General features: G+C 41.3%; 1 protein-coding gene across 6 annotated transcripts in view; it reads right to left on the bottom strand.

Annotated features, from left to right (window-relative positions):
* The window catches only part of fhod3b (formin homology 2 domain containing 3b), a 91313-nt gene that overhangs the window by 33334 nt on the left and 44995 nt on the right, over positions 1–12984 (bottom strand). For all 6 annotated transcript variants that reach the window (XM_079692372.1, XM_079692369.1, XM_079692370.1 and 3 more), the window contains exons 4-5: positions 5187–5254; positions 3932–4037 (exon numbers count right to left, since the gene is read on the bottom strand). In XM_079692372.1, the coding sequence (XP_079548498.1) occupies positions 3932–4037; positions 5187–5254 (174 nt within the window). The remainder of the gene's footprint in view (positions 1–3931; positions 4038–5186; positions 5255–12984) is intronic.

The following is a 12984-nucleotide window of genomic DNA, read 5'->3' as shown; positions in this document are numbered from 1 at the left end:
TGACTAAAGCACATCTACCTTCCCCACCGACGCCCTCAGAGCAGCTCCCTCTGGAAACCAGGAAGTCAAGGTGCTTTAACTTACGGCATCATAACTGCCGTGTCATTAAAAGCAGAGGATCTCAACATGGTAGCAGGAGAGAGAGAGAGAGAGAGGAGAGAGAGAGAGAGCTATATACACAGATAGAAAGAGAGAAGAAAAGTGTATGATAGAAGGACAATATGAAATATGGGCATGATTTATTTGATACAGCATAACTCCCATTTCTTTGGAAGCTATAAATTCACATGTATAACTTATAGCATGTAAGCCTAGGTACATAATGCAACATTTGATGAGATATGGTCTTCTGGATAAGAAGGTTATTTATATAATGTATCAAAATATATTGAAGACTGCTTTAAAAAAGTTTGAAAAATATATGTTTGCCTAAATTCCTGTAAGTCAAAAACTGAAGCTTCACTTCCAATTTGATTCTAATGAGTCTTAGAGATGGCTGGTGTTTTGTAAACAACAGTGTGCAGACAGAAAAGGCATGGCCTTAAGGAAGTGCAAACAGAGAAAGTGTTTATGGGGATAAATATCAACGGGGAACATTTCAAAGCAGGGAATAATTACTTCAAGTTGACTGTTATTGGTTTGCCTTTAAATCGGCCCTCTCTCTGCCGCTCCCGTTTTACAGTTACCAATTAAAACACAGTTAGTGCTGTTTCTGAAAATACTACAAGTGGAACGTTGATCTAGGAAAAACCCTTGTTATTTGTTCACTCTTCTCCGGATTTTGCTCATGATAATAAGTACCATAGGGATCTTTGTCTTAGCACAGCAAAAAGGTTTTAGCTTAGTGCAGAAACATCTTTGACCTTTTGGCACAATCTGCTTTTTATTTTAGGGCCGTTGGATCCCTTACTGTGCTGTCAACAGTGATGTGTTACTGTGACAACCTTTGTTTTGATTTATTTTGTAGTTTCTAGAATGAATGTTGACCCAAAACAAAGGTTGCATCCGTTTTTAAAACCTGAGTTGGAGATTGAGGGTCAAAGACTTTCGGAGCAGCTAAAAAGTGTTTGAATAAATGGTAATAAATACATTTTGAAATAACACTCTACCCCTCGAGACCTCTGCCGTTTTGAAAAACAACATTCTTAACTACAAAAACATTCAGTATGAACCCTTTGCTCAGCTTTTCACTTCATCAGCTACAGATTTATGATGTCACCAACTGTTTTAAAAAGATGGTACATGAACATAGATGTTAAATCTTATTTCTGAAAGGAACAACATGCAATTGCTTACTTCAGAATTGAAAAATGAATATCCCTAATGAGCCCTCTATTACCTTTTTGGCCCCTGTGTGTTTGCCTTTCACCAGAGTGTAAGGCTTACAGGAGGACCAGATGGCATAGGCACCCCTGAATAAAAGTGACCTCACACCCTTTCTCACTGATGGGGTGATAAACACATACAAGCTTTCCCCTGGGCCAAAAAACGCACGCCTCCAAGGAGCTGATTCCAGGTCTGGAAGCCCTCCGAGCCAGGTGTGAGGGGCCCAGAGAGGGGGCCAGGCCCAGAAAATACCCACATCACTGAGGAATCACTAACGGGCCACAGACACCTCCAGGGCTTTGAGAGGACGGAATGAAAAAGTGAGGAAAAAGAAAAAAGTGAGATGGTGTAGATTGCTGGGAGAGCTGCAGGAACTAGCATTCACAATGACGGCAATGTTCCAGAGAGCTAATGCTGGGAACCTGTTCTTGTAAAAATGTATGCAGACTGGTGCGCACATGTGACTGGCTCTTTTTCATCTACAAAAGAACCATAAGATTGATTTCTATTCATGGAAGAGAGGAAGATTGTTTAGTCGGGAGGTTTTTAATTCACACCAGACAGATGGGTTCAAGGCAGCATTCCTACTTCTTCTTCTTCTTCCTTTTTTTCCCTTTTACTGGCCTCAACTTGAAAGTAAAAAACCCACATTAGAGGTGATCGATGCGCGATACCAGAGCAATCACGGTTGTTGGTTTGCCTCTCCATACATGTGTTAAGATTTCAGGCATCTAATGTACTCGTCTCCTGGGGTCCTTATGACATAGCTCCTCTTGGAAGTGATCAACAGCAAAGCAGCCAGACCTACATACATTTCTGACCTGTGCGTCTGTTTTCCTGCACATGCTTGAGTTGTGTTCTCCAACACATGGCTCACAAGGGAGCGCAATCTGCTACTCTCCACATTTCCTCAGCTGGTCAGCAGGAATTAAGTCAGGAGTTGAAACAGGTTAAAAGGGCTTTTGGGAGAGTAGTAGTTTGGTTTAGTTCCTCATGGTGATAGAGATACATGAGGGGAAACTAAAGAGATGGGGCGATAAATTAGCACATGAAAGAATAAAGAGAAACCCCGCAGAAACACAGATGTTTTATCTGGATTGTCTGGGAGGTAAAAGGGAAATAAAGGAAAGCACAATAAGAAGAAGGAATAGGATATGAGAAGTGGGCTCATCATTCACATGACAATGACTCCTACATGTGGTCAACTCTGAAGTTTAAAAAGCCTGTCGTTCTCTGTCATGTTTTGGCCATTTACCCCATGTGATTTATCTCTGTCAGGGACCAGGCCAAGTTCAGATGAAACATTACACATCAGTAGCTGAGTCCTGGCGGGGGTCATGTTCATGTTCATAACTTGCCCCTGGGGCAACGTTGGTACTTTGTCACAGAAATCCGCCCTTAGCTCTTTGATATTTTTACAATAACAGCTCAAAAAGGAGCTGGTTGGAAAAAAATACACAACATCTAATTGAATAAACATGAGGGGGGTGTCATCTGATCGAAATATGCCCCCAAATTATAAGACTCAAGTACATTGTGTCTCCTTTGAGAAGGTCTAATAAAGAAATAACAAAAAAGAGGTATGGGCTGTGAAATTGTAGTGTTAAATGGAACCTTTTGACACATAACAACACAGACTATAACACCACTTGTTGTTGAATACCAACTATGTGCAATATGTGCAATATGTGCAATATATATATATATATATATATATATATATGCCATTAATAACTTTGAAATATATACCTGGCTGCTATATCTTCAGAATTGTTACAGGATGTGTATTTTGTCAATTGTGTCATTCATTTTTTTTTATCGTTAATATTTTTTTATGCATGCTTCTTAGTTCACATTAAGCTGTCTTTGTCTCTTTTCTGGTGTAACAAATGTAAATGTCCCCTCTGTGGGACGAGTAAAGGTATTCTGATTCTGATTCTGACATAGGTTGGATCCAAGCGTGTGCACTTTTTTCTTTAATTTTTGTTTTGTAGCGTCATGACATTCTGGCTCAGGTTGACTAATATAAGTTCAACACATTTCTCATAATAAAATGAGGAAAAAAAAAAAAAATGAAAGAAAGAAAGTAAGAAAAAGGGAGAGGGAATTTGTTTTATGACCTGCAATATCCTGCCAGAACTTTATTGGCCACTTAAGCATGTGTGACCTGCCCTCTCACAGCAGGCTGTTAAATGGTGGTGACCTTGCAGCGAGTGCTATGAATCCCTTGGACCCCTCATATCCCTGAACACGCTGCCCTGCCCCTTGCCGCCTTTAACACACATGATCCCTGACCTCACCGACATGGGACAGATAAATTAACCAGCTGCTAAACTTGGCCTTACTTCCACATTATCTATGGCACACATTTGAGTTTGTTTATACGCCTTAGGTGTGTGAGTGTGAGAAGGTCATCAAGCGCAATCATTAATTTACATGGTGTGTGTAAACACATGTGGTTCTGGATAGGTTTATGGAAAGAGAAGTGTAACAGGTCTGATTGATAGCATCCTTCATTAGCATGTGTTGTAAATTGAAGTGTGAGAAAGGAAACAGTTCTTTAAGTTTATTGGTTTAAAGCTGTGCTGTTCTGCAGCGGACGTACCCCTGAGGATGTAATTCTGGTAGTTCTGGTCGGCTTCAGCGCCAACTTTTATCAAACACGTCAGTCCTTCTGCCACCACAAACTCGTGCACCAGGTCCTTGTCATCCTGGAGAGAGGTCAAAGAGACAAAGTGAGTATTGAAGAGTTGTCATACATCATACACAGAGCAATAAACTGTATTGTTTTAATAGTTATTTCCTTTAAACAATTACATAGGATGTATTTAGTTCCGCCTCCTTCTCCAACTACACAACTGTCTTCAGAGTTAGGTAGATTTTAAAATGCTTGAACACTCGGTGGTGTTGTTAAAGAGCTTACATAACTTTTTACCAATACATGAAAGTGTTAAAGAAATGAATCAACCCCTGAAACAATTACAGGACTGTACGACTGAACAAATGATATGTATCTTATATAGACAACATGAAGACATTATGTTGCTTCAAGCATTGCTTTAAAAAAATAAAAAAAACACACAATTAGTTGATAAAACAGGAAGTTAAGCTGAATTAACAGATCATAATATGTTTGTTTACATTCGGTTGTAGCTACTGCAAACTGTGTGCAAAGTCCTGTTGCTAAGCCCAATGTGTCCTAGATGACTAAACTGTATGCATCTCTCACACCTGTCAATCACTCTTTAAACAAAGACAGTGTTTTTATATTGCACATGTGCACTGCACTACTGTAACATAGGGAAGTAAGACTGATATCAGGCCCGGTGGATATTTTAGTCCTCAACTAGAATAATTGGTATTCTCCACACTGGAAACTCCACAAAGCCACTCAGAGTGTAAGAAAGTAAGATATTCTAATCTATTCTGGGACTGCATCGTCTTCTGTAGCTCTCTTTTCCATCTTACTGTTGGTTTACCCTCCCCCTCTATGGCCCACTGCCCGCCAGGCCAGCCCAGCCCAATCCAGTGTGTGAAGTATGACCAGACCCGAACACTGCACAGCTGCCACGAAGGCAGACTCTCAGCACAACTCTGCCTCAAAAAAACAATGATACGTCCAATTGTGAGTGTGCACTGTTGCATGTGTGCACGCTCCGTATAAGACCTGCATGTTACAGTCTGAACAGGCATAGGAACATTAAAAGCCACTAAGCCAAGCAGAATATACTTCCCACGCTGAGAAATACTGAGATTTTGGAGAATACCTATGATATCATGAAAAACGTGAAATTCACTGGATGTAGTGAACTAGAGATTTTAAAAATGTCATTTTTTAAGGAAGCAGCAAAAAGAATTACCTGAAAAATCTGCTTGAGGGAAAATAGTGCTCTCCGTAGCTCCCGTCCAGTTGAGTTGTAGAGTTTTTCTATGAAAGAGATAAGGAAAAGAGAGGGGAAATCAGCTTACAGTCACACATGTGGTATATTTCCATGATGGGTTCATACATAAAGTCAATGAAACAAAAGCACAAGAGACTCGGAATCATTGTGATGTTCCCCATTACTAAGACTTTAGTGTACCACTTGAATCACACATGATGTATCCACCATGATCTACAATTCTTTCCTTCAAAATTACTTCCTTGTGTCAGCGTCATGCACACATCATTGGCAGCAATTTTCCTGAGTAGCTAAATGTGAAAAATGTCCGGCAAGAGGAAAAGTGAGAGCAAAAGAACAGTAGGAGTAACATCTGTGGAGAGTTAGTGAACAGTGGATGTTTCCTGCTGACAAAGCCATATCTGCAGATTACCATAATACAAAGTCAAGGCAGAAACTTTAGCCAATAGCCACCACAATGACTCAGAAACAATACACCCATTAATCAGTTTATGGAAACACCAAAGAGCACTCAAGGATAGATATGATGGATGACAGATGCTTGTGATGGAGGCGGACATCTCCTGCAACTACTTTGACAATCCTTCACCCTGTGTGCAGTGTGCACAGTCTGCCAGGAAGTGGCAGCGTTGAGCGCATCACTGCTGTGTGAACTCTCTCTGACTCAGCAAAACCTGCTACTTACTGCAGCATTTACAGCAGCATATACAGCAGCATAAGGACAGCACAGTACATCCCTACCCAGTGCAGCTCTCTCTCACTTGGCTTCTCTTTCAAAATGTATTTTCATTCACCCATTTCTTGTATTGGGATGCAAGATGACCTTGTTGTCTGCTTTGACAGATACTTTCTTGCCTGAAGGCAGTCTGATATGTCTTAGTCAGCAGAGGACAGGAGACTGGCATGTACACACACAGGCATAGACACAGCGAGGCACAGTCTTTCTCTCTTTCTCACTACATGAAGCACTTTCCCAATGTCAATCTTGTCTGGTTGTTGCACCACTGCAGATTTTGCAGTCCTGACCGGATGGGCAGGATTTATCACTGTTGGTGCATGAGTGTGCTGAACTCGAATACCCACGCAATGAGAAAAGCAAATAGGCGGACACAGCATATGTACCCATCATACATCATACATCACACACACACACACACACACACACACACACACACACACACACACACACACACACACACACACACACACACACACACACACACACACACACACACACACACACACACACACACACACACACACACACACACACACACACACACACACACACACACACACACACACACACACACACACACACACACACACACACACAAATAACTTGAGTTTCTTGTCTTTACAAACAGCTGCCACTAGTTATATTCAAAAGTGTGGGAAACACACCGACCAGTACACTTGTGACTAAAAGTGTTATTGTGTCTTCAGCTGATGAGAGTGACATAAACAATGTGTGTGTTGCCAGTTCTAGGGACAAAACACAGGCTATCTGTGTTTTCATGTGGTCTGATTTCTTTGGGTGCCTTTCCTGTGACACAGCATCTTCAAAGCACATATAAAACATCACTTAGTGTTATGGAGGCCCAATTACAAAACTGACATGCACCATGAGACAATCCTATTCTCTGAAAAAATTAATTCTCAAAAAAGTCACATCATGATGCTGGTTAATACAAAAAAACCTAAATAAATAACAAGATATTCCTCAATCTATTTCAATTAATACTAAATATGAGTCAAAGCGTGGTACTGTAGATGTTTCTGTATTTCACTCATGCATTACAATTTGCTGCCAGGGTACGATTGTCCACAGTAATTAATCTCAATACACTTACTATAAACATTGATATTGGTATTACGCAGTCGACTTTAAAAGATTAAAAATGCATCTGTAATGCAGAGGAGCCGGGACCAGGACATATGTGTTTAAAATTCTCCCATTTGGTGTGGTTGCAAAGTGCAAATAAACACCTCAGAGTCCAATTCCAGGTCTTTATCTTCAAAAGATGTCTTGTTTTTAATTTATGACTATAATGGTATTTGGTAAGAGTGCGTCCGAGCTTCAAATGTATTTTGCTTTCAGTGCCGTACATAGCTCAGATGCATGATGAGGTGATGAGTATTGGTCTTCTACAGAAGAGTCCCAGCCAGTCACTGGCAACATCCACAAGGAATAAATCTCTAGAGGTCCAGATTTATTACGAGGGGAAGTTGTGTGATGCTGGTGATTTGTGTCTTTATAAATAACAGGAAAGAACTGTGACTTTTCAGCTCGCGCCCCCCGGCTGTGGAACTCCCAGTGTAAGCATGTCAGGGTGGCCAAGTCGTTATATATTATTTAATCTCCTCTTAAAACTGACACAAAAATGTGTAGTTGCATGTCTTTTATTTTATTCACCCCTGTTTGAAATGTCGGATACTATTTCTTAATCACCACCATTGTAGTAAAGCACTCTATTGATGAAATAAAGAAAAAAAGACTGTAAAACGTATGCTTCCAGGGCTCTTATGCTGAATAGATACACTGTATGTATTTTAAACTGAATGTATATGCTGTATCTAGTCAGACCTCACAAGTGATTTTGATTCTTCATCATGTAAAAAGCAGTGCAAGCTTTTCAACAACTTCACCCTCCAGTGCAGGTCAAGGTAGGGCCACATCCATTTCCCTGCACTTTGAGAAAATGACTCAGTGTTTAGATTAGGGATCTCTGAAGAGACAGGCTCTGTGATCTCTGGAGCGGAAAGTCAGAGGAAGATACCCTGGGTTACTCATCACGCCTTCACCATACAAAGCAAACGTGATTTGTGGTCCTACTTCAAACCAAAAGCTTGAATCCGCGTGCTCCTTTTCTTCTCAAAGTGCTAACGGCACTTCCTCATGGACATTGAATGTCAATCAGTCAACGGATAGATTGCACAGAGCACTACTGAGCAACCAGTGATGCCCAGATCCCAGCACAGCACTACAGCAGTGATGCATCAGCATCTGGGCTGCCACTGGGTTTGAACAGATCCCAGGAGCATGTTTTGTGTGCGAGAGAGTGTGCGTATGTGTCAATCAATCAACAACAGCATGGTGGAGAAATTCTTCCATGCAGAATTCCACTGACATTCCCCTCAATAAAACTGTCAGAAAGTTATTCCTGCCCAACACTAAATGAAGCCCATCTGCAAGAACAGACCATTTCTTCCCTGTCTCTGTGCGCAGTGCACACTGATGCACCTCCCAGAGGCCCGTCGCTAATGAGAAATAGCTCAGTGGAGATTAGTTCCATACCATTTGGCAGAGATGTGCACCCAAAAGTATGGGCGCTCTGCATTTCCATCCTCAGGAAAAGAGCCTAAGACCACATTTATTCAGAGGAAATGTTTGTGGACCTCTCCTGTGAAACCCTGAAACTTCAAACTCAATAGCTCACTTCTTTTATCATGGATGTGTTATGGATTCAGGGTTAGATATAAGCTTTGCACATTCTGGGCACTTGTACAGTAGCTCTCAAAAGCCTGACCTTGATATAATACACCCTTTACACTAAACAGACATCTAAACATGTTGCCAATTGTTCTTCATACCACAACACAAGAGTGCAACTGAGGACGTAAAGCCTGTTTTTTTCCTCTCATATTTACATTTCCCTCTGGCTTCTACTGACCTTGACAATGAAATGTTTCAACACAGTGAGAGTGTTATTTTTGATTTCTTATATGGATGTACCCGTGGTTTTCTTCTCTTAAATTGCAATACACAATCATGTTTTCTCAGCTGGGATAGCTACAGGGATGTAATGGTCTCATAATTATAACAATCATAAAGGTAGAAGCGGAATTTCTATAATCATCAGGAATGTACTCAACTACTCTGAGTAGAGGAGCGAAGCCAAAACCTGCTTTGGGGCCTGGGCCGGGTCTGGATGGTTGTGCCACTGCTGAGAAGACAACTTTTAGAGGCAAATCTGACTTGTGCTGCTTGAGACACCTTCTGATCCTCTGTGTCAGTGCCAGCACATTCCAGTAATGCCATTTCTTGTGGGTCAATTTTCTCACCAAAGACCCGTCCCAACCATTTGTTTGCCGATAAAGCAATTAACTACTTTCATTTTCCATCTGCTAACACATATAACATGCTACTCATCTGTTCACAAGCCTTTCTTTTCCAGAAAGGGCAATAAAATCAGAAGGATGACTACCACTGCTCAGGCTTTGCACCGCAGGCGGAACACATAAACCACATCCAAAGCACAGCCAGGAAACACACAAAGACCCCACTGGGCAAGGCAACCCTGCACACACCGCTGTAAATTCAACTGTGTTTGCTTTCAGTAGTGGAGCCATTAGACAGGAAGCTAAAGGGAAGGATCCCTAGCGTCTTATTGCTGATTGTCTATAAAACTGTCTTACAATGCACAATCAAATCAACAGCTGTCATGTGGGATGCAGAGATGTTGAGAAGAATACATCATGGTTTGAGGCAATGGAACTTTTGCTACAGAGGTGGGAGGATAGCAAAATCACCCACTTAGCCAACTTACCCTATACTTAGAACTAGAAAGCCAAGATAAATAAAAAACAAAAGCCATTGAGAGTTTGAGAGTTTCCTTGGAAGATAGGGGAGATCAATCACTCCAGGTACTGTATACCAACATTTGACCTGCTATGTGCAAAGGCTTTATTTTGGTCATGATACCAACAATATCCCCCTTGTATTCTCAACCTGTCACTCCCACGAGCATGGTTAAAGCTCAGCTCAGAGTAACATTGGAAGAGCTGATAATTAACTCTCTTCTTGTTGTATTCAAGGTATAAAACTGTGTGTGCTGCAAATGTTGGTCTGGAGCTGGACCCTAAGAGAGAGCTCCAGGCCAGCGCCCTGCCCATGTATGAATTTAGCTCCATCTCAGAAAGCCTCTTCCACTGGTCAGTAAAGGCCAAAGACTGTGAGAGGTGACGGCGGTAAGACTAAGTTTGGGCAAACTGTTGCCATCTGGGAAACCACAGTCTCGTGTGTACCAGAACCACCACATCACTTCGTAAAGGGAAAGGGACCCATCTTTGATTTTTGTCCCCTGGTATTTTCATGAGAAACCCTTGAGTTTACAGAATGCGTAATGGCCCTCCGCAGTCACGAAACACAGCGGCACAACAACATCGACCGTGCTTCCTTCAAATGTTTTTCCTTTCCTCCTTTCTCTCTCTGTAAAGCAAACCTCCTGTTCTTACATTTACGAAGAGAAAACACAAGTAATTAACGTGAAAGACCTCCCAACATGTGCATTGGCTTGTAAAATGCTAGTTTCTGGACTGGTGATTTTCTTTATTCCTTTCTTATGGGTCTTACGAATGGGTCAATAAAAGCAGATTATAGCACTCAGGTGGAAATCATTAAGTGGGAATGCAGGTAAGAAAGGGTTTTGAGTTTAACCAAAAAGGCAACAATGTGGGAGGGTGTTGGCCTACATGCACACAGGCAGTTTACCAAGTGCACAGGGGAATAAGGACATTAATTAATTTGTTCCTGTTGCCTGGAGTTTATTCTAATGCTTTGGATGTTGTGATGGAAGACATATGGAGATGATGGTTTAGATTAGTCGGGCCACACAGACTACAGAAGCCTCTTGTCATTGGCAGCAGGCCTCACAGGAAGCCTGGTTGGACCCACGGGGCGTGAAAGCCTCTAAGTTGAGACACGCAGAGAAGGCATGGGACAAGATAAAAATCATCAAAATCACTAATAAATCTGGGCTTTATCTAGTGATGAGAAAAGAGTTCACATATGGTGCAGAACTGCAAAAAAAGAAAAAAGTCCAATGTGTGCTACCTTGTGTGTTTTACAATCAATAAGATAATTTCTTTACAAAGTTAATAATCAAATATGTATCAACGAACGGTCATTGCATCTATGTTAATGACATTTTTAGAAATATGAAAATAAACCACACTGATACATTTTTATTGAATGTCCTATACCTGGTCTTCTTCTACATATCATGTGGAAAACATAACATCTAAAATCTCACGGGAACAGGGAGGAGATCGAGTTTCTGGGCAGCGACACTTTATCCTGGCAGAGACATTTGATACCAAAGCATACCAGGGCTCAGTTTTAATAAACACAAAATCTGGCCGGCTAAGCTGAACAGCATTCATTGTCCCTCCATGGAAATGGGGAAATGGACTCGTTGTGTTTATTGATGTGTTTACATCAGACTTTCAGGGAAAGTTTATGTTTTTGTCAGTCACAATAATTCTTCTGGAAAGCAGTGGCACTTGTCTTTCAGCTTGGAGTAGTTTGTTTGGAGCAAGAAACCTAGAGTTTAAAGATAGATTTACTTTATTTTCTACCTGCATGGAAATGTGGCAGTGGCTTCCCTCAAGGCAGTACAACTATTTATTCAATCGTTTTAAAGGGCAGGTAGCAGCAAATCAGATGAAAAACAAACAAAAGAGAGCTCTTCTTAAAATGACAAGTGTTCCCTGATGCAGTCTTTCTTTGTTCAATCCCTCTAAGGGTATAAAATACTTCCTATGCTCCGGCTGGCCTATGGGACTTTAAATTGATGACCAGATGGGAGCAGCTTGGAAAGCAGAGAGTTAGCAGTGGATGTGCTGTGAGGTCCTTCCTAGGGCTGCTCAATTAATCGTATTTTAATCGCAATTACGATTATGGCTTGCAACGATTACGAAAACAACGTAATCGAAATAAAGCGATTATTTTTTTTATTATACTTAAAGTTCAGGGTAATCAACTGTTAAAAACATACTGTTGACATTTTTTTTCTCCAATAAATTGATGTTTTCAAAGTAAATGGATAATCGTTTTTAATAATCGTGATATCAATTATTGACCCAAATAATCGAGATTATGATTTTTGCCATAATCGAGCAGCCCTAGTCCTTCCTGTGTACAGCACTCCCAAATATATGGCAAATGTGTTTCTGTGACTTGCCAATTCCCTGCAATACCAACAATCTTGGTAAATCTTTTCATTATTCTTTAGGGGTCCAACATGTTCTGCAGAGCACTTAAAGGGCATCGCAGGCTAATTATCTCCTGTTAAAGTCTCCTCAATAAACTGTACGCTACCCAGCCGTCAAGATGCTATCTGACGCTGTCAAACAGTGGAGGAAAGCGAGGGTGGAATCTGCAGAATTCCAGACGAGGAGAGAGACATGACAGCAAGGCCAATGTGAGGACAGACAAATCTTTCATTAGTGCCCGTCTGTCTAATGAGTCATTCCTTAGCTACCAGGTGGGGTGACCCTCACTACAACACCCCCCCCTGTAAATACCCCCCTTTTATTCCCTCTGCTTTTTTTTGTAACACACTGCCCCCCTCCCTTTCACCTCCTCAGCAGGGTTTCCCCGCATTTGCCACCACTGACACAGATAGGTAGTGTAGCGGAGAGCAGTGTAAAGGCAGGGACTTATTCAGCAGACCAGACAAAAGCCTGACACAGATATAAAATATCAGGGGGGGTCTACTAGGGGGTGGTGACAATGGCAGCTGTAACACAGTTAACCAAAGTCACCATAGAGTGAGGGATTCTACTAAAAGGGGTGAAGCTAGTTTCGTTTTATTCCTGTGACTCTGCAGGTGAATGCTCCTCTAATATTTCTATATGTAAGGAGGTTGAGTTGAGGCTGTTCTCCATGTGTTGCTTGTTAGACAAACAGGTTTTCTTGCTGCAGTTAAAAAAAATAGCCAATAATCTACAATTAGTTGCAGGCTCAGAGATA

This window comes from Notothenia rossii (assembly GCF_949606895.1).
Source record: "Notothenia rossii genome assembly, chromosome: 7".
NCBI classification, from domain to species: Eukaryota; Metazoa; Chordata; class Actinopteri; order Perciformes; family Nototheniidae; genus Notothenia; species Notothenia rossii.
This window is presented reverse-complemented; position numbering and strand designations above follow the sequence as displayed.